General features: G+C 33.3%; 1 protein-coding gene across 2 annotated transcripts in view; it reads right to left on the bottom strand.

The window, feature by feature from the left end:
- IPO11 (importin 11) overlaps window positions 1-23,277 on the bottom strand; it is a 64,997-nt gene that overhangs the window by 36,739 nt on the left and 4,981 nt on the right. For both annotated transcript variants that reach the window (XM_034440962.3, XM_034440963.3), the window contains exons 3-16: window positions 22,977-23,077; window positions 20,769-20,841; window positions 18,792-18,995; window positions 17,793-17,925; window positions 16,522-16,580; window positions 15,472-15,520; window positions 14,176-14,246; window positions 13,094-13,286; window positions 12,845-12,997; window positions 12,670-12,713; window positions 11,451-11,541; window positions 8,835-8,882; window positions 7,647-7,752; window positions 5,750-5,876 (exon numbers count right to left, since the gene is read on the bottom strand). In XM_034440962.3, the coding sequence (XP_034296853.1) occupies window positions 5,750-5,876; window positions 7,647-7,752; window positions 8,835-8,882; window positions 11,451-11,541; window positions 12,670-12,713; window positions 12,845-12,997; window positions 13,094-13,286; window positions 14,176-14,246; window positions 15,472-15,520; window positions 16,522-16,580; window positions 17,793-17,925; window positions 18,792-18,995; window positions 20,769-20,841; window positions 22,977-23,077 (1,452 nt within the window). The remainder of the gene's footprint in view (window positions 1-5,749; window positions 5,877-7,646; window positions 7,753-8,834; window positions 8,883-11,450; window positions 11,542-12,669; window positions 12,714-12,844; window positions 12,998-13,093; window positions 13,287-14,175; window positions 14,247-15,471; window positions 15,521-16,521; window positions 16,581-17,792; window positions 17,926-18,791; window positions 18,996-20,768; window positions 20,842-22,976; window positions 23,078-23,277) is intronic.

The raw sequence follows: 23,277 nt of genomic DNA, 5'->3' as shown, positions 1-23,277 counted from the left end.
ACAGAACATACAGCTATGCCATAATTGGGATGATGATTTTGGCATTTTCACTTGAGGTTCTAAATCCCAAATCCTTTGAGTAAGTTTGATTAAAACTTTAACCAGACCAAGTGATAATATTTCCACAAGGTGAATCAGAGAGGGACAGGAAATATGATTTTCAGAAATTTAGATTGAACTACTCCTAAAGCAGGGTTATCCTTATAAACACAGAGTTGTGCACCAAATAACATGAAGGCCAGAACATTTGCTTTGTACAATTTTATTGGTACAGGGCATTCTGCAGCAACAGTGAGTAACTGAATAACTTAGTTGTTGAGTAACTGTTGAGTAGAACAATGGGGCAATAAAAAAAACTAGTCACCTATAGTATGCAGACCCATTTGGGCTACGAATAAAAGAGACATTTAAGAGATTTGAAATAGGATGGTGGTCAAATGTTGGAGGGTGATACTCTTATTCAGAAAGGTCTGTAATAATGTCCTTTATGTAGAAGTTGAAGGGAAAAAGAATATAGCCCTGTTTGATAGGACTGAGGTTGTTTAATTTGCATTGTGGTCCAATTAATAATAATAATAATAATAATAATAATAATAATAATAATAATAATAATAATAATAATTATTATTATTATTATTATTATTATTATTATTATTATTATTATTATTATTATTATTATTATTATTAATTGAATTTATATACCGCCCTACTCCCGAAGAACTCAGGGCGGTGAACAGCCAAAAGATAAAATACATATAATACAAATGTTAAGAAACCATTAAAATACAATTAAATAATTTGGCCCAGAGAATTTAAAACACCCCAAATTTCTAAGACAAATTTAAAATTTTAAAAAAATTAAAAACAATTTAAAAGACAGGTTAGGCCAGGCCGGCCTGCTGGAATAGGAATGTTTTGAGGGCACGGCGGAAGGCGCGCAGATCCGGGATCCTCTGTATCTCCGGGGGGAGCTCGTTTCAGATGGCGGGTGCCCCCACAGAAAAGACTCTCTCCCTGGGGGCCGCCAGTCGACACTGTTTGACTGACAGCACCCTAAGAAGTCCCTCTCTATGGGAGCGTACTGGTCGGTGAGAGGCTACTGGTGGCAAAAGGCGGTCTTGTAGATATCCCGGCCCTAGGCCATGGAGCGGTCTAAAGGTGGTAACCAAAACCTTGAAGCGTACCCGGAAGACCACCGGGAGCCAGTGCAGCTCGTGCATATGGGAGCGCCATGTCACCACCCAACATATAAAATTTAAAAGCAGTTTAAAAGACATTAAATAATTTTGGCCATCAATTTAAAACAACCCAGTTAAAACCAATTACAAATTAAAACCACAAGGATGGGATCAAGCCAGCCCGGCTAGATAAAATAGATGTGTTTTCAGGGCCCGACGAAAAGTCGGGAGGTCTGGTATCGTGCGTATCTCTGGGGGTAGGTCATTCCAGAGGGCAGATGCCGCCACAGAGAAGGGTCTCCCCCTGGGGGTCGCCAGCCGACATTGTCTGGCCGACAGCACCCTGAGCAGGCCCTCTCTGTGCGAGCGAACTGGCCGGTGGGAGGCTATTGGCGGCAGAAGGCAGCCCATCAATAGTTTGCCTGATTGTTGTCACTGGGAGGGTGAGGTTTACTGGGTTTGTTATTTGGGTTTTTTTCCTCTAAGCAACTTGGAGTTATCATGAATGGGCAATCATTTAAATTGTCTTGATAAATAAAATTTACAAAATGGAAATAATCAGCCAATATTGGCCTGATTTTGCTATCATCTTTCTTATGTATGAGGGAAGACACAGAATTAGGCCACTCTTTGAAGAATGATAGAATGTTATTGACAGTAATATCTAACACAGAAGTCTGGATATGAGGATTTATTTTCAGTAATTTTGACAGAATCATCTTTACCTGAAGTTTTGCCATTTTTCAAGAGAAAAATTACTTTTTTGATTTCTGATTCTGTAATTAGGGACCAAGAACGGTAAGGATCAAAATCATCATCCGAAAGAGCACTGACTACACTGTCAAATTATTTCATCAGGACTCTAAATTGATTAAATCATTGGGACTGGAACTAAATTTATCTGAAGAACAAGAAGCAATGTACCAAAACAGATGATCATTCTTATCTGTTACTACTTGTCAAAATCTTAGTCCATTTCACTAATAAATAGTTCTGCTTTTTCTCCCTTGGTAGTTTATTATATTCCCTTTTTTTTAGTAAATAGAAAATTTCATAAGAGGGAGATTCATTATAAAAATAAGAATAGCAGATTTAAATATCTAAAGATTACCTTTCAAAATTGTATATTTAAAAAATCTGCAGAACAGTTTTCATTAAATATTTTATAAAAAGTAAGTCTTTGGAAAAACTCCTCCTAATATATTTCCCAAACTTGTAAGGGTTTGAAATGGTACAATATAAATTAATAACATTCACATTTGGGAATAACTTTTGAGGTTGAAGACAACGAGGAAGTGTGTACAAACTTTATTTTCTTTCTTTGTTATTGACAATATTCTCACTGAGAAGATAGAAAAATAATAATATTGTGCAAGGAGTCTGGACTAGAAACTACTATATGGAATATTGGTTTGCTCCAGACTGATATGCCTGACACTATGTCTTATCTTTTTTATTAAAAATATTAGCTTTCTGCAAGGTTTTTCTTCCTGCTACTTGAATTCCCTGCCAGTCAGAATTATCAATGAATCTGAATTATACTTCATTTATTTAACTTCCTAATAAAGAGAAAAGATTTTTAGGTAAAGATAGGATGCCCACACACAAACCCTATTGAATACTGAATAGATGAATCAATAACTACAGTCTAAAAATAACTGGTAACTAATGAAAATATATCTTCAGACTTTCTCTGATAGTTACAACCTACCCACAGCAATTCTTATGGATCAAGGACTTCCTTGGTATCATATGAAGCAAACATATCTTTGGGACATACAAAGTTGTCCTCCTTAAGGCTTTCTGTTATAGGTTTGCTGTATTTTGCAGCATTGAATTGAATGTCAAATTTTTAACAATCAAAGAGGAATGTAGTTAAGATGACATGTATTCAGGACAAAGAAGATGCATCTTAATTTAGATTAGCACTCCAAGAAAGGGAACCAGCTAAACTTGAGAAAGCTTACGAATGAATTACAACTGATATAGTTAGGAGTACTTTGCATGAACTCTACCCTGGAGAAACAGTTTTTGCTTTAATCAATGTCATTCTGTTTAAACTACCATAATACGGGATAGACAGAGTCACCTTAAAGATTGTTTAAAACAACTGAAACAAAAACACAGATGTCTATATATAGATGAAAGCAGAAGGCAGAACATTTGATTTTAATAGCTTAGCAGCTGCAGCTGTTGATGATGCAGACAGTATTTGTCTAGCAACCACGATTAGTACTGGCGCTCTGGCTGTTAAGCGGACTAGTCATTAAATGAAATCGCAGCTGTGGTTATATCTTACTACAGCTTTCCTTTGCTTTACAGATTTGCAAAGGTCATATATGTGAAGATCGTTTGCAAAGTTACTTTTTTATCACTGTTGCAACTATGAACACTCACTAAATGAAGTAGTCATTAAATGAAGATATGTACAATCATGTGAAAAAGTAAATATGTACCAACGTTTTATCTTTATTAAAACAGTATATGAAGATAAAGGTGATATACAGAAATCTATCCCAGTGAACACTAACACAATACAAAACCTAGACAATTGGATCAAGAGAACTCTCAGTGACACACTAAGAAAGGACAAACTACCAAGGAAGAACAGTGGCAGATAAGCAGCAGTGGACCTATCCTCTCACACTTCTACAGATGCCCCAAAATGCACAAGCCTGACATACCCCCCTTTCAAATTATGTCATTATCAAGGATCCTTAATTACAATATCACAAATGAATTAACAAAAAGCTTGGGCACCTCACAAGATGCAGCAAGACTCTATCAACTCTTCACTATAGTGCTTTCAAACAATCAGAGACCTGACTATAGATGAAGACAAAATCATGGTCTCATCTGATATCACAGCCGTGTTCCATGTCCATAGATCTGGAATTAGCCAAAGAATCTATGACCACATTGCTCCACAGCATCTCTAACTTAACGAAATACACAAAGATTGAAACACTCAGGATTATGGAGCTCATAAACTTCTGTCTAAATTAAATCCTTTGTTAAATTAAAGGATCAACACGTTCAGGACTTATAGCAGAGACTGTTATGCAACATCTAGAAGACATAGCACTTCCACAAATACAATCCAAAATAGATATGTAGATGACACCTTCATCATAATAAAAAAGGATCAATTAGAAAACACCCACAGAACCATCAACAGCATTTTCAAAGGAATCCAGTTACCAGAAAAGAAGAAAACAAACTCACTACCCGCCCTGGACATCCTGATCAGCAGAGACCACAATGGCAAACTAGAAACACAAGCATATGGAAAATCAACCACACCAATCAAGTGCTCCAATAACAAAGAAACAACCCTATCTCCTACAAGAGGAGCTGCACAAGAACTTTGTTTAGACAAACACAAACTCACTGCAGCAACCCTGAACAACAGAAAAAGGAAACAGAGCACCTATACAACATATTCCAACAAAGTAGTTACCCATACAATTTTATCAAAAAAACCTGACCACTCAACACAATACAGCACAAGTCCTAAAAAGAATAACACTGCCATACATCAAGAATAGCTCAGAAACAACCAACAGTTTAGCACACAAGCCAACTAAAGCTTTTTAAAACATCGTAAGAAAACAAAAAGACCCAGCAGCTCCAGAAGAAAAAACATGGTTCATCTACAAAATACAGTATAATGACTGCAACAACCACTAGGAAGGACAAACAGGTAGAAGATCGGCAGAATGGATCCATGAACATCAACTAGAAGTCAGAAGACATGATGAAAACTCTGTAATTTCACAATACATGGACAGGTTTAACCATGGTTTCAATTGGGAAACTGTGAACATCCTAGACCAAGCCAAGTCCAAAAACGCAAGGGAATTTCTAGAAGCCTACTGGGACAGCCTATCTTGGGCTAGTTATTTGAAATCCTTTCCACTTGTAGATGATCTTTCAAGATCGATGTCCAATTGTTTAGCAATTTTATAAAATCTTTTTCCAGACTCTGTAATCAACTTTCTGAATGCTTCAGAGAACTCTTTCAATCCAGGCTTCATGATGCACCAGTTAAAAAACAAAGAACAAATCAAACTAAAATCTGAAGTTTAAATAACGCAGGTGCCTTCCAACTACTCTCTCATGATGTTCTATTCATTTGAATCTGATTTGGTGCACCTGATTCTAATTTTCGGTATGTTGAAAGATAATGAGGGGTATACTTACTTTTTCCACATGCAAAATTTATATTTATGTTTATTTAAATTACACAATGGACAACAAAATGTAAATGGTGCATGATTACTCCGAGTTCAAACCACTCATCTGGCTTGGTATTAAAATAATTATCTATTTTAATTGGCTTAGCACAGAAATGTTGTTCTGAACACTAACTGAATACACCTCCAATTAGATCTGATACTGGGGGGAAAAACTACTTCAGATTTTCTTAGTTACATAAAGAACATTTCAAAATCCACAGAGACATCCCTAACAAAAGAATGTGGCAAGAAGCAAATATCAATAAACAACATGAAAAGCTAGGCATATGATAAAGAAAAGCTATTTGTAAAAAAAAAAAAAAATAGACATACCACTAAATCTTCATCTTGAAGCAAATTACAAATTGCTTCATACAACATAGGTCTCAAATCAGGCTTGAATTTCACAGAAATCCATTGACCAATTAGCCAGATCACTCGCCGCCGTATTGGTTTATACCTATAAATACAAAAATATTTTTTTGAAATCATGGTTACTAAAATTAGTTACTAAAAAGGTTAATGTCAAAACATTTTCAGTAATTTTATTCTTCCTACAATGTCCTACTTGCAGGCTTTTTTAAACAATATTTGAATCTGGGGTTAGCTGATTGTAAATATTTAATTTCCTATAAAAATAAATAAAAATCAGTTGACAATAATTTCAAAGAAAAAGGATTACAATAAAATATTTTATATATTGAGTAGATTCAAGGAATAAAGTTAATTGACTTTTCTTTTTACAATCCTGTAATGTCCCTTTTATCGGGGTGGAATCAGGGCAATTGAATGGAGCTTAGCATTTACTGGTGGGATGCTCTTCCTGATACCTATGTGGAGTTCACAGTGAGATATTTTCTCTTTCTGCCCTGATAGAGAAACAACTGTCTGCTGCCTAGGATTGAATTCTCAACTTTCAGGGTGGGAGGCTTCTAGGCCACTGCACCACTCAGTAAATTTAGCGTATTTTTTGCTCCATAAGACGCACTTTCCCTCCACCCCCAAAAGTGGGTGGAAATCTCTGTGCGTCTTATGGAGCGAATATTGCAGCCAGGCTGTGGCAGCAGGGTTCTTTTACAGTGCTGAATCCCGCCTGTTCTGTCTTTGTCATTCCCCACCTCTTCTGTCTCTTTTCCACAGTGTAGGAGTCAATAGGCAGATCTGACATGAGAGGACACCTATCTGTGGTCCTCTCAGGCTGAGACTCCTGCCCTCACTACACTGCTGCTCCATATTTGACGCTCCATATTCACAGTGAGACGGCGCTCCATATTCACAGTACTCTGAATATTTTTTTTCTTGTTTTCCTCCTCTAAACCTAGGTGCGTCTTATGGTCAGATGCATCTTATAGTGAGAAAAATATGGTAGCTATTTTAGGGATATGTCTTTTGTAATCTTTGTATCACCAGTGCATTTGGAATCTACAGGAATCACACTTCGTAATATTCATTATTTCCAATGAATATCATTCTGACTGGAAGCAAACAAATTTTTCCAGATGTTGGTAAATTATAATTCTCTGTAGGAAGACTAGGTTTTTGAAGAATGTCATTGCTTTTCTGACAGTTTTTTAAAATTCAAAACATATCTATGATATGACAGGCTCAAATAACATTTGTTTCAGAATGTATATTAAAGAAAGATGAAGTCTTCCTTCAAATTCTATTAAAAATACTGAACTGATTTGTTGTCTTTTTTTGACTTTTTAAAATCTTCTCTGTCTAGGTTGTAGCCCTGGGATTTCTCACTAATTACTTATCATTTGCTTTTTTCCTCCCAAGATCAATTATTGTTAAGTGTTCCCATTATATGTTAAGGCAATCTACATTATAATGCAGAATACAAACTATACAAAACAATTTGTATCTTGTATTACCACAATCCAGAAAGTGTTAAAATCCAAAGTGCAGCCTATGTATGGAGCATACTGTAGCAATTCCTTATTTTCTAATTTTATCAAAACTGTGTCTAGCAATTGTGGAAGGAATATGGAAAGAAGTAACCGTGGGTTGACACGTGCAATGCCAGCAATTGTATCAGATTCCAAGTTTAGAACAAGGGAAGAAAGCAACAGAATGATAAAATTCAACACATGCATAATCTTATATTTGCCAATAGACTGTTGTACATATAATATTTTTAATAGATAGAATGCAGGAAAACAACTTTCCCAAAACTGCATTATTTACACTGAATTTGCATGAACAACCAGCTAAAAAACGCACATACCTGTTATGAATAACTTGCAATTCGGCTAGTAGCTGGGTTTTAAACCACTGATCAAAATCCACACTATCAAAGAGTTCATATGCTGCTAGTCCAACTGCATTGTACACTGAACAAAGAAAAATTAAATGTGGGCATTTTTTTAAAAAAATGCTATAATGTAATTTTAAATGTACTGGTTCAACAAGGAATGCAATTTACCAAACATGTTAACTTAGGTAAGATTATTAAAAGGGTCATTTTGGGCTGTAACATAAAAGGAATATTGCTGGGCCACATCAAAGATTTACCTAATCTATTATTTTGCACACAAAGTAACAGATTATGGGATGCCTTTGGGAGCCCCATAGAATGACACAGGTAATCTTCTAAAGTTTCAAGTAAACAAGTTAACAACTAAGAGGTTACTATAAACTATTGGATTTATATATAATTTTGTTATATATAATTATATATAACAAAACAAAAGCTCCAGTGTAATTAGATCTATCATGATCTTTCATGGGTGACTAAAGATAAAAAGATAATCTAGCTCTTTCTAGAAAACTTAAATTTTCTTTCTTTACATACACATCTGTCTTATCAATCTAAAAATGTCACTGCACTGTTTGATACATGCCTAATCATAATTCCTCTGATTTCAATGTAAGTTCATTTGTCCTTTATATACAGCATTTATTAGAAAAGCTGTTTAAATGCAAAACTGTGCATGTCCATGCCAGACATGCAACTATGCTACAGAGATTTACATTTAATTTTTCCTTTTGTCTGATACGGGTATTTCTTAAAACATATCCTCTTGGACAATTTTTTTTGTAGGTTGTATGGTAGGCTGGCTTTGCCATCAAATAATCTATTTCTCTGACCCTAGGACTTAAATGAATAAAGGGATTTTGTTTCCTATGACAGAACATTCAAAAATTTCAAAAATGTTCTGCTGGAAGCATCTAAAGAACATTTTCTATATCAAAAAGAATTGGAAATGTTCTATATCAAGTTCAGAATACATTTTTAATTCATTCCTGTGCAAAACCTACTTTTTTAAATTCTATATTAATTATTTGCATTGTTTATTATCATTGTTTTCAAAACTTCTGACAATGTTATACTGTCATTTATTAAAAGACATTAGAAAACAAGCAACATCCCACATGTCAATTTAAGATTGTTTTTTAAAAAATCTAAATTTACCAGCATCTTTAATCAGAAGAGCATGAGTATCATCCATGTTGGTGGGGCCTGAAGTAATATAAGTAACAGAAAAACAAACAGTTAGAAATTCTTTTTATTTGTTGACATATGAAGAAATAAATTGTTTTCATGTGAAAGTTGTTTATAAATATGCATTTGTTTGACAATTATAATTCTATCTAAAGTGGAAGAAATCAAATAGATATTTATGTATGGTAACTGCTTATCAGCATTATAAATAAATAAATAAATAAATAAATAATTTTATTTCTATACCGCCCTTCTCCCGAAGGACTCAGGGCGGTGTACAGCCAATTTAAAAACACAACACACAACAATAATTAAAAATTAAAATAATTACATAGATTTGGCCGATTTAAAACCCCAAACATTTAAAATACCCCAATTAAAATTATTAAGTTGATAGCCCTGCCTGGTGGAATTATAATGCAATTGTCTTATATGAAGGCAATTCATATAAAGCAATTGTAGAATGACCTAGAATTTAGGAAGATGTTGTGGTTCTCATCACTTTCCTCAACCCCTTATAAAAATTGGAACCTATAAATAACACCTGTACAGGTAAGAGTGAAGTTTATATATATATATATATTTCGAGATTATCACTGAAAAACTAGAGCTGGTGAATAACTAGTTCTTTTTTTGTGTGTGGTTATTAATTGGCAACAATTCAGGTGATCAAAAAGTTAAGTATGTCAGAATTCTTCCATCTGGATGCAGCATTGCATCAAGAACAAACATTTGGCTACACTATTTTATGAACTGGAAGACTGGGCTTAAATTGAAGCACCACAGGCTAAGATAACTCTTGACTCCGAATACTTTGCAATAGGGAAGCCTGGCCAGTTGGCAGGGAAGAGACTTCTTAATCAACATTCAAAAACCAAGACACTCCAAATTGGAACAATATGTTTAACAGGAGAGTATGAGAGTAACAAATTCTTCAAGAAATGTTTCCAATGTATAGCTTATCCAATATATATTCTGGCTTTTATTCCAATTATTTTACAGTTCCTGAGTGATATGGGGGAATCAGGTTCACATTAGATTTAGCGTGAGTAAATTCCTGCATTACTTTCCCCGGGTTTTGTATGGTTACTCTTCAAATCATCCAGACCTTACTTTGCTTGTACACATTGATAAATTTGAAGGGTGCATATTTCTAACATTGCTATCATTCCTTAGCATCATTGTTCCTTCTGTTACTGCATAGGATCAAATAATTGCATTCAGAGGCTTGTACCTTGGCCCTCTTAAAGCTCATTAGGTTTTAATGCATGATAGCTATAGTAGAATTATTGAATCTTATAGGGATATAGTATACCTCTATTCAGAAGACAAAGCTCATTATCACCTCCTCTAAAAATATCCCACTTATGATACCTTTTTTACTCTGGGTGTCAAACCCTGTGAAGAGGGCATGATTAATGAAACAAGAAACACACAAGAAATTAGTGATGTGCACAAAAACACCACTAATTGCTAACTACATATTCTGCTTTCTTCTGATCCTCCAAATTCTGACTTCAAAAGCTCAAAATATATAACAAGAGCACTAAGACTTATATACCACTCCACAGTGCTTTACAGCCCTCTCTAAGCGGTTTACACAATCGGTATATTTCTTCCCAAAGTGAGAGAAAGCAAGCTAAGTAACCTTTATTACAAAGTACAGGAAGTCCTCATTTAGTGACCACTTGTACAGCGACAGTTCAAAATTATGATGGTGCTGGAGATGGAGACTTACAACCAAACCTCATAGTTACAGCTGTTACAGCATCCCCATAGTCAGGAAATCACAATTCAGACACTTGGAAACTGGCTTACAGTTAGAACACTCGCAGTTTCCTGCAGTCACATGATCATCATTTGCAACCATCACAGCCAGCCTCTAATAAGCAAAGTCAAGTCCTGCCAGCAGGTCACAAATAGTAATTACATGATGCCATGCCTAACTGTCATGGCAACTGGAAATGCCTTTGTAAATCAACATGTTCACATGATACCGTGCTTTATAACCGTGTTGCTTAGCAACAGAATTGCCGGTCACAATTACCATTATTAAGTGAGGACTACTTGTACATATGAAGTTTGTATTGTTTCCATTTAATATAAAATCTCTGCTTCTGTAAAAAAAAAAAAAAACTTCTCAAGATACGCAAAGCAACAATATTACAGCTTTTAGCAGGGTGGGAACACTAATGAACAGTTGCTGATCTGAGCTTATGTTATTTCAACTTCTGTTATTTCAACTATAATAAAAGTCCCAACCTACTATACACTCAGACTTTAAGAGGTCTTTCAACCAGGCAGGACAACTGGGAATGAATGAACTTCAATAATTCATTCAACAAAAACAAACCAAACTTTCCATCTCAACTCTAATCTTATTCATAAAATTTAACTACACCTAATGAATTCAATGTTAAAAGTCCATTTAATTTGCCAATAAATATCCTAGAATTATATTAGTTCCTAGAGTTTTAGTAGTCTTAATTAGAGCCCAACATTACCTGGTAAAATATTTATATTACTTAATGAAAATTATATAATCTAGTAGTGTATACTATTAAACATATTTTTTTAAAAAAATACCTTGTAGGGAGTGAACCATTTCTAGAAGAACTGGAGTAAGCGTTTGATTATATTCATGAAAAATATCAATGAAAAGCACTTCTGTACATGGCTGAAAATGAATTAAAATAGTTTATTATAGAAAGCAAGTAACAATGGAGCAAATTAGCTTGAAGTAGTAAGAGACCTAACTAGGACATGAAAGCAGATGTACAAAGTGGTTAGATTAGTTCTATAATTTGCAGATATTATAATTAGTGAATATGTCCAATATGTCCATTATCACCTGCCTTAAGCATATATTGCAACACTGTTTTATCCTTGTATTGCTTCTTATTCCTGCAGTGTTTTTCCCATTTCTTTGTCACCTTCATTTGTTATTTTCTTATTACAGTGCTTGCCATTTCAGAAGCATCACTTTATTGTCCAGTATACCAAATTCTACTTTTACAACTGAGTTCTGACATACAGGAAAATGTGTTTAAATATAGCTTAGGCTATTACTACATCACATTCCCAGTTAAATTATTGTTTTGGATACCCCTATGTAAAGTATATGTTATTGTTGCTTAGTGTGAAGCAATTTACTCCAACAGTAATTTAAAAGCAACGGTTCATTCAAATTGGAAAATCTTCAAACTGCTGTCAACATCCATGAAGAAGGGCCATACTATGTAAAATGTAAAAAAATAACAAGACGCCCACCCCCTCCCCGCTCAACAGATATTGCCGTGTTTAGAATTGAGGCAATTCTCAATTTACAAATATAACTGAGCCTGGAATCATGGTCGTCAGATGTGGGGGTCATTAAGTGAGTAACCATGTGACTGCACCCAATCTTATAATGTTTTGAAGTGGTCATTAAGTGAATTCTGCAGTCATTAAATGAATATATTATACCCAACGGGCGTTTTTTGCTGGATACCAAAAATAAACATTGGAAACTGGCAAAAAATGCAGCCATGTGATCATAGAGTGCTGCAAATGGCCATAAAGCCAGTTACCAAGTACCCAGAATGTAATTACCTGACCACAGGGAAGGGCTTTGGGACTTCAAAAACAGGTCACAGATAGCTCTAGGGAGGTCCACTATAACTTCAACAATTGCTAAGTGATTTGATTGTTATACACAAAAGTCCACTCTCCTGGTGTTATCTTTAGCATGCAGTTAAAAAGTTTTCACTGGTTAATTTTCATATTTAAAAAAGGTTTTAATTTAAATTATATGCCATATACCTACCCGAATACTGTATTTCCAAGAATCACCTCCTGTTTCTTCAACAACTATATAATATGGGGAAAAATACATTAAAATTTTATTTAAGTATGCAATATTTATCCTTTGGTATCACATTTTCTTGAATACACCTATGAAATTAAAATTAAAATTAAACTGAAAGAACAAGACTTCTTACTAAAGCCTTCAGGGTCCTCTTCCCACATGGTTAGTTCTTCCTCAGTTAACAAGAAGTACTGAGTAACTAGCCGCCTGCATATCTCCGTTAATGTTGGATATGTAAAGAATGATGCCTTTATTTTATGAGCTTCAAGAGTTTCAGGACTGCTATCTGCAGTAAAATAGTTCAGAAAAAAATAATATGTATTCTACTAATATATTGGAAAGGACTAAGCAATTATGAATACCACTGAACTAAAAAAATTACCTTCTATATTTTTGGATGGCTTATAAGCATAATTTTTGACAATCATCTTAATCAGATTCATGCATTGGACAATGAAACGCTCAAAAACAACTCCTTCGCCAGCCTCAGTGAAAACATAGCTTACAGAAAATTCCAATGATCTCTGAATTAGAGACGTGAATGAAAATGGATGTTGGTCCAAGAAATCTAAAAGCTAAAAGTTGAAAATATATACGTATACATGAGAATACCACTCCAAAAATGTTAAGATTAATATAATAATAATAAGAGGTGAAAGTAATATGGGAAACTTTCAGAATAACAAATGGTTTATTTTAAAATACACCAGTCATATTTGGCATTTAAAGTTTAGTAGTTTATTAACATTTAACAGAATTATTAAATGAAATAATTCCAATTTCCAATTTTCATTTAAAACATTCTGCAGCTTATACAAAGATTCATCCATTTTAGATCAGGGATGGTTTTCCATGTATTCTTTTTCCAGACTATGAAGAAAACAATATAGTAGCTTAAATATTCTTTGTTGGGTGGCATATACAACTTTTTAAATCAGGTATTATGTGGATTGCTGAATCTGCAGTTTCTCTTCCTTATGTGGTTTGGATGATAAGAAAAAGTAATTCTGAAGAATTTTGGAGAAGCCCACATTGAAGGCTTGGACCAGAATTTATAAAATCCATAATGTAGATCTACGTCTATCAGTACTGTTTGCACTTAGCCTCTCTTTCTGGCCTCACACAGCTAAGCAAGACAAGGAAGCAAGAATACAGACATTAGTAAGGTATTTCTAATATTAGCCTTGGGGTAAATACAGAATATGGGAACCTGCAAGGAAATTCACAAACTTCATTTATAATGAATTCATTGGAGTCTCTAATTCTAATAACTCTCCAATTATTTTCTCTTCACTGAACCCATGTTACACTTATTTATGCAAACCACATTTTGTAAGACAGAATTTTCTACTAATACTGATTATTATTAATATAATAGCTTATTTGTTACATTAAAAACTGCTAAAAATCTTAAGAATTAATTTAGCTAAAATTTTCAAAAGATTGGTAGTTATAGAAACTTACCACTTTAGTGAAAAGGATTATAGTTTTTTCTAGCCGATCTCTACAGGCATTATCTGTTTCAATGTTTTTACCTGATGAATAAAATTAATTTATAAGTATAAAAATATCAGTCATGCTTAGACAGACCTATGAATTTAATTCAAATGAACCAATATTTGTTAAAAACTACTGACAAAAAATTCACATTTATCTAATATAGCAAAATCCATAATTTAGGAATGAAGAAGCAGTAGAAAGATCTGCTTAGGACTCCAGAGGGCCCTGGATGAAATGGATTATCTGGACCTCTTCCAGTGAGGTTTCAGGCCCAGATAAGGGACAGAAACAGCACATTTGGATGACATCTTCACACTTTTGGATGACCTCTGATAGATTAACCAATTCAAAGTGTTGCTTATCATATTTAAAGTCCTTCATGGCATGGGACCAGGTTATCTGAGGAACTGCCTCATCCCAATCACATTGTCTCAGCCTATCAGGTAAATCACAGAGGGTACATTGAGGAATCCTTTCAGTTGAAGAGTTTTGACTGGAGGGATCTAGGAAGAAAGCCTTCTCTGCCATTGCCCGCAGGGTCTAGAACACCATATCCTCAGAGATGAGGCGGGACCCCTCCTTCCAGCCCTGCAAAAGCATGTTGCCAAAATTGGCATTGCCAATTGGGATAGGAGTTGAAGAGTGGTAGGCGACCATGGGGGATGGTCAGTGACTCGAGGAGGCTGCCTCTGTCTTTAACTACTTTTAGTTTTAACTTTGTTCTTAATTGTTCTAACTCTCCTCTTATTAATTCTTTTATATTACTTTTTATATTTTTATTATAAAGTGCCCAGAATCACTGAGGTGGGATGGGCAATATAGAAATGTGATAAATACATAAATAAATCAATAAATGATCTGCATTATTTAAGACTCAAGTGAATTTGCCAGGAGTGAATTTACAATTAAATTCAAGATTTAGAGCTGCCATTCCTCAGAGATTAATGGAAGGCAAGATACTATAAATACAACAAGAACATAAAATCCATTTATCTTTAACAAAAGAATCCAAGATTTATTTTAATATATATTAGGATCAAATCTGAATTATTGTGTCTCTTTTACAACATGAAAACTATTTAGTTAAATTGTCTGTTTATATAACAACTGTTTCCAATAATAAAGTATTTCATTAAGAGACAGTTTAGATAAGAAGTTTCAAAATATTCTAAAGAGATTTACTAAAAACTCAAATCTCTGAAATCAAACAGGACTGGTCCCTATGCACAGATTTGTATCCCGAAGTCTTAAAATACTTACTGCATTCCAAAAATTGTTTTAATCGTACAAATACTGCATGAAGAAATCCCTTGAGGAGGTAAAAACAAAAGACGCAAATTGTGTTATATCTGCTTTAACGAATAATTATATTTGTTGCATTAAAGCATCCAAAGCAACATGTAAGGGAACAAGAATAGGGTAACTTGAACAAAGAAAATATAAATCATTCTTAAAATTATCAGCTAGATATTGATTCTAATCATTTTTCTCCAACATAACACTTCCAAATATCTTGAATGCTACTGGTTCCAATTTAGATATACTAATAAGGCAATATTGTTTATAGCTAATCAAACAAACTAATAAACCTGTATCTCTTTATAGTAGGAGTACATAAAGTACAATCCCAAATTTTTGAGTGAAGTGCAGAACCTCTTCCTAGACAACGGAAAGAGAGTCCTTTTAATCTATGGTACCAACAAATCAAGAGTCTGGTAAAACTTTTTCCAACACATCTTCTTAAAAGCATATGCTTTTATGAGCTGCAGTTCATTTGATCAGTGCCAGAGTGACTCTCATTCTATATGAATACATCTGATGAAATGAGTATGGCTCAGGAGTTTGTCTTTTTAATAAATGTACTAGTTGGAAAAGGTGCTACTACTACACTCTTAGATTTTTTAAAAGCCCTTCATGAAATGTTATCAAACTAATATTTTTAATGTCACAAGGGAGAAAATTATTAACTACACAAAGAATATAGTTCTTTTCCCTGTCTACTTGTGCAGCACAATTCCTAGCACACTGTTCAAAGATCAAAGGCCCAACACCTGAAGGATCTCTTCCTTTTTTTTTTAACAAGACAGAATTTGAATTCTATGTTATTCAAGAAGCCATTGGAAAGGGGAGGGGGAGAAATCCTTCCAGATTTAACCACTCGTGTAGCAAGAAATACGAGCAGAAGCTCTTTAATAATATGAGTTTGGTGTTATCATTATACTCAAACACAACTTTAGACATCTAAGAATATACAGTATTTACCTCTTTTTTAATAGCTACTTCATTTACAAAAAATAAACACTTACTTACCATCACCTCTATGTTTTTATGAGGCTCCACAAACCCATGAACTGTCAACTTGCGAAGCACTGAAAAATTAAAACAGTCTTATTCCGTACATCATAAAAGTTATTCATTGGCCTTGTTTTATTTTTTAATATACTTTATTGAATTTCTACAAGAATTTAAATATAAAAAGCAACAAAAAAATAATTTAAAGGGAAAAAATTAGGAAGGGAAAGGTCCAAAAAATAAGGAAAAAGGAAAAAATAAGAAAAGGATAACTTCTAATTTTCTTTGATATACAAATATAAAATGCATTAGCCTTTTGATCTAAAATTCAATAGTACACAATATTTCCATAATAATAAACAATTCTAATCATTATTCCAATTACTGCCTTGTAATGAAACATTCTTTATAATGATGTCTTATTGTGAACAAGGAAAGGAAACAAGCCAGTATTCTCACTCAAACACCAACTTCAAGTTATCCTTCAATGTCTAAATATGATTATCATGTAATAAACAACACTCTCACAATTTTAATTTTTCAAAATCAAATATCTTCAAAGCTTTTAACATTTGTCAGGACAATTTTAGTATTGTAGTTTATATACAAAGAACTAGTAAAAAAATTAAAATCCATTCATCTTAATAATTCAGAAATTTTTTAATGTTGTTACAAGAAAGTATAGAATTCTTTCACAAACTTATCCTTGTCTGACAACTCAACAGGCATTCAAAGCACTCAGAAAAAAATATATCATTTAAATTTCTACAGATAGTCCTCAATTTATAAATGGACCAGAATTTCCACTGTGAAGCAATATTGTTCAAAGCAAGAGAACATGTGACTGCATCGTTTAGTGACCATAATCACAGTACCCTCCATTGCCACAATTAACTGAGAATCACGGGTCATTAAGTGATTACCCACCAATTCAAGCCATTTTCTCCCAGCCCAAGGGACTGCCTCAGTCACCTATCTCTCCCCATCTCTGACCTTTGCAATATACTTCCACCTCGAGCCTTGTCAGGATCAAACTCCAGACTGCGGACAGAGTTAGCCTACAATACTACATTCTAACTACTGCACCACCAAGGCTTCTGTTTTGAATTATCTTTGATAATCAAAAGATAATTTAAGAAAAATGGAAGATGCTTTTTTTTTAACCTAAGAGATTGATCAATTCTTTAAACTAACCTCCTCCCCAAGATAGCATGTCCTATGCTAAAGATGAAAATCTGAGACTGTATTTCACAATACTATATTTTAAATATAGCATTTTTGTCAATTACCTTTCAATGATAAGAGAGTTCTTTCTAATGAATTACTCATAGTTGTTTCATCTCTAACACAAATCTGTTGAAGGAATGTATCTGTATGATGATTCCACAAGGAACAGGTAAAACTATAAATTCCAGAAGCTAACTGCAGAAATATAATTAGAAAAAACTTCATAGTTAAAATAAATATAGATGCAATAGGTTTTAGTAAATTAAATATAATCCAAATGTTACAAACTTAGAAAATTTAATTTAGCAACTTGATCCGTTTGTTGGGATACACAAGCATATTTACCCAGAACAAGTCTTATTTAGTAAGCTGTTCTTCTCTCAGCATCCAAAAATATTTGTCAAGTTAAAACAAATCAGGAAGTTGAAATGCCAGTTAATATAAAATACATGAACCAAGAAACCAGATTTGTCATTCCCCTCAAAAAGGAAGATTTTTAAACCAACCTAAAATCTTAACCTCAAAAATTATTCTTTATTGGGATTGTCTACAGTTTGGGGTTACCGATATCTCTGGAGCATATCATCGTGATTTCTAAATGCCACCTTTAGATGAGATAGGCAGCACATAATCTAATAACTAACGAACTAAAATAAAAATGAAGTCATCCTCAGAATGACAGATTTTGTCAATATGCCTCATCAGTTTTTTAAAATATTTAAAATTTGAAGATTTCAGCACTAGGTTTTTGATCTGTCTTGAAGAACAGAAAAAATAAGCAGAAATGTGTAAAATGTTTTTAATATGAATTATTTTTAGCTTGAAATTACACTCTTCAATTTTGAAGCAAAGATGCTCTGACCTCACAAAAAACATGTCCAGATTAAAATGGCTGAATGGAATTAGAAACAGAACCAGTTCAAGGTAAAAACTAACCCCAAGGGGCCAAATCATCTTATTCCAGAGAGGGGCATTTTGAACTCAAAATTATTCAACTCTTGAATTATGTTCACATTTAGCAATGAAACAATATATCCAATAAAGTGAAGTTTTATACTTACATCATAGAAAAGTTTTCTATCTGCAGCAAGCCGTTTAGACGCTAAAGTCTTTGTAACATGATAGAAGGTAAGTAAAGCTCTATGTTGGCGAAGGTCATCTTGAATTTTAACAGCTTCTACAAGGGTAGGAATAAGTTCTGGCCACTGTCTAGGACAATCAAGCCTAGCAACTTTTGCAATCAGTACAGAAATTTGTGTGGCAATCTGCAAAGATAGTCAAACAAAATACTCAACATTAAGCTACCAGACATACTGAGCTATAATCAAAACAGAATCACATCTATTGAAAATTCAGCAACATTGTGTCATACATTGCAGAAAAAAATAAACATAGGATTAAGGCTGTAAAATCTAATCTGTTAACACAAATAGACTGAGAAAGAAAATAGTATAGTATGGAACAAACTCACTCATTTTTCCAAGCCAATCTATACAAAATACTATTTTCTTTCTCAACAGTTTCTCCCCAAAATAGTGGATTAATTTTCCATGACTATTGAACACAGCTGCAACTGCATTTGGAATTATTCTATTTTTCTAAAATATTTTTGTACATCCATAAACCTTGGGGGCTTTTCCATGTCATCTATTCTCTTATATGCAGATGGAACTATTTTGACTGTAGATTAATGTCCTGGGGTGGGGAGATGGCATATAAAATGCACACTATGTGGTTAAAATATTTTCTAATGTTTACTTTGACAGTGAAATTTATGATCTACATATCAAAAATAAGAGAAAATAAGACACAGCTAGAAAATATACTGTATATGTAGTGAAAGACAGAGAAGGATAGTGTACATTTCTAGGGAAAGTGTATTTGGCACAGAAATTCTACTTTTTATGAAGTACTATTAATTTTGATGAAATAACTTTGATGAAAGAAAATGTTACTACAATATTTTAATGAGCAATGTTTGTGTGTGTGTGTGTGTGTGTGTGTGTGTGAGAGAGAGAGAGAGAGAGAGAGAGAGAGAGAGAGAGACAGAGAGAGAGAGACAGAGAGAGAGAGACACACAGAGAGAGAGAGACAGACAGACAGACAGACAGACATGGGTTTTGTTTCTCCAAATAATTATAGGACTGGTATAGTTGGTGGCACAGGAGTGACAAATCTAAGAATTAGAAAGTTTTCAGATTTTTCAAATAGAATTAATAACTTTTTTGCACTAAATTCCTGAAAAGTTCCTTCCAGTCAATGCTGATATTATTACTGGGGTGGAGGGCCAATTAAATGATTAAACATAAAGCAATTTCCTTTCCCATCTTTTTCCAAATAAAACCCTACTATGAGTATTTTTTTAAAAAAAATATTTTCAATCTACTATAAATACACAATGCAAAGTGAAAGAACACTTTCATTCTAGGGATTTTTTAGTACTAACAATATTTTTTAAGTTTTCACAAGATTGTGACAAGCAGTTATTTTGAGATTGAAATGGTTATACTCAAAATTTCTTCCATACTTCATAGTATCTTCTCAGAACAGCTAATTCCAAAATGGCTAAGTAATTCTGAGTAGGGGTCAGTACACCCTTATCTACTGTGATCATTGTTTTGAAAAAAAACATAAAGGAAAAACCTAAAGAAGAGATAAATCTGAATTGTTCATAATGATTAAAATTGTTCATGTTTTACAAAGGAAAATTCAAGAGCAAAACAAAGGAATTAAATAAATAAATAAATAAATCTGAAATGATCGACTGTCCTTTATAATAAAGGATATATGGTCACAAATGAAGGCAAATGGTCACTTTACCGATGTCACACTTTTGTTACAAAAGTGCATACACAACTACCATTATTAGAAATAATACATAAAATAATACATAAAACTTATAAAAGAAATGTACATTGTGACTTGATCTTAGTTTAGTTGACATGTAAGATTGAACCCATTTAATTTTAAAATATTTTTTCACAAAAATACAGTCTCAAAAAAGCATTAATAGATCCAATTTTCATATAATCACTAACCTGATTTACTGGTTCATTGAAATTAGCAATAAGTCCTGCACGCAGAGTAGATTTCTCTTCTTCTGACAGAGCACTGTTTATTGGAAAATTAAAGCCTATATTAGAAATGATCATGCAAACTTTATAGAGAGGTTTCTATGATCAGCAAGATTAATGCAATACTGTAGAATATTTTACAAAAATGTATTTTGAACTATAAAGGTAATCCTTAAATTACAATCCTCATTCAATGACTGTTCAAAATTGTGATGGTGCTGAACTGGGGTGGGGGCTTACAACAATTTTTTTTATATAACATATTTATATAGAGTGTGTAGGATGATACTAGAACCCAAACACATAAATTCAAAATAAATTCATAATTTTGATTTAATCAACCTTTGCTCATTAGGTTCCAAATAAGTGTAAAGAATAGTGGCTGAAAACCTTAAATTTTAACAATACTCTTGTACAGGAAATCTGATAAAACACAGAGCCTTGGCGAGATTTTAAATTGGAAGGGGTTAACATAGAGATGAAAGGAAAAATTGAATTTGGTTAAGATTAGAGGTTAGGATGAAGGGTAATATTGGTTCTTAAAAAAAATAGAGAGAAGAAATATTATAACAAAAAGGGAATATATAAAGTGTAAATTTAGTTGAAATTACTAAAAACTGCTTAAATTTGTTAACCGGTCAAATACTCTGTTCAGAAAAAATACATTGTATGTTTGTGTAAAAAATAAAAAAAAAAATTTAAACTAAAAACACAGATCCAGATTCAAAAACTATTTGCTCCTTCTTAGTGCAATACTTGCCTATATGTTTTATTAACAGTTTCAGATAATTTGAAAACAAGGTAACAGGTATCTCTTAGTGTATATTATTGTAAAAACTGATTTCCCTTTTAGCTTATATTTCTCAGGATTTCACACAACTGCTATATTTGTGAAAAATTTTCAGACTTGTCACTTTTTAGGCAATGAGAACATTTATTCAACTGACAAAATGTGTAACAAGATAAAAAATAGTGAAAAAGAGGAATTAATATTACAAATATAAACAGGGACAATGTTTTCTAATGTGCTTTAAACATATAAATGAAGTGAATAATAAAAATGATTAAGTTCTTTTATAAAATTCATGTGTTGCAACACTGACATCTACAGGATAACAGAAATTAGATTCAATGGCAGTCTTACTTAATTATTTTCCTTATTACTAAATGATTTGAAAATGTTGACATTGTCTGTGAAGTTCATTAAAACTTGAAATTAATTAAAATATTACTAATCAGAATCAAAATAAACTAAATTAAAAAGAAAAAGTTAATATTCACAATAATTATCTTTAAAAAGAGGCTGATAATTTTCCCACTATATTGTTATTTTTTTAATTTAACTTGTATATAAAAAGGTTTAAAAGTAGCAAATGAGAACTTTAAGAAGAGTGATAAAGCAGATGAGAAGAACAGACAATATATCTGAAATACAGAGAATGAACTGGGCAAAAATACAAAAGGAGCAAGTTAATTTGTAACTTTTTGCAATGAGGAACTGAAATACATGTATAGTCATCAGTTATTTAGTCTACTGTTTGCTAGATGCAGGGAACAGGAGTGTGGCAAAATAACCCAAACATTTATCCCTTTCTGTTTATATATGTGGAGACAGATGATACTGAAAACAACTACTATCATATTATAATAACCTTGAAGATCTAAGAAAGAAGCTCAGAGCTTGGGGCTCAACGGGTCTTCTGATCTTTTCTTCATTGAAAAAAAGAAGACTGCAAGTCAACTACTGATTGTAGGATACAATCAGTTACCAGGACAAGAGGTTTGTTCTTCCAAGCTTTCACTCATGCTAGAGCTCATCCTCAGGGAGTTTCTTAATCTACAGGATGTGTGCACTTGGCTGTTCTCACATCCTGGAGATTGAGAAGTTCCTTGAGGATGGGCTCCAGCATGAGTCTGAAAGCTTGGAAGAACAAACTTCAGGTCTTGGTGACCAACTCAGATTGGATCCTGCAACATTATCCTAGGATACATATATTTGCCTTCATTCATGAACTACTGACTACACAAATTATGTTGAAGGTAGAAATTTGGTTTCTGAAATCATAGTTATCTGAGTAATGGATTGCTGACATTGCTTGCTTCAAGTCAGGAAATTATTTTTAAAATTACAACTGCAGGGATGACAGAGAAGATTGGAAAGGGATTCCTTACTGCACTGCCATTCGTCTCCAATAGCGGTCAATTCCATTTTTGAAGTATAGAACAGCCAACCACCTCACATTTATATCCAAACTGTGGTTAGTGAATATGTTCTGTAACGAACAAAAAGAGTTTAGTATAACAGTAATACAGTATATACGGTGTGTCTTAGGTATTATACAAAGTTGAAAGAATCTATATTCCCAAATTTTGTGGTAGTGGATGATGTACATAGAGAATTGTACAGTTTAGAAAATGCTATAATTGTTGGCCTAATAAGATATATAGCATAGACTTAAAATTCACATTACTG

This window comes from Pantherophis guttatus, chromosome 2 (genome assembly GCF_059756535.1).
Source record: "Pantherophis guttatus breed Tessera chromosome 2, ASM5975653v1, whole genome shotgun sequence".
Classification (NCBI taxonomy): Eukaryota; Metazoa; Chordata; class Lepidosauria; order Squamata; family Colubridae; genus Pantherophis; species Pantherophis guttatus.
Note: the sequence above shows the minus strand (reverse complement) of the source record. Positions and strands in the feature narration are given on the sequence as shown.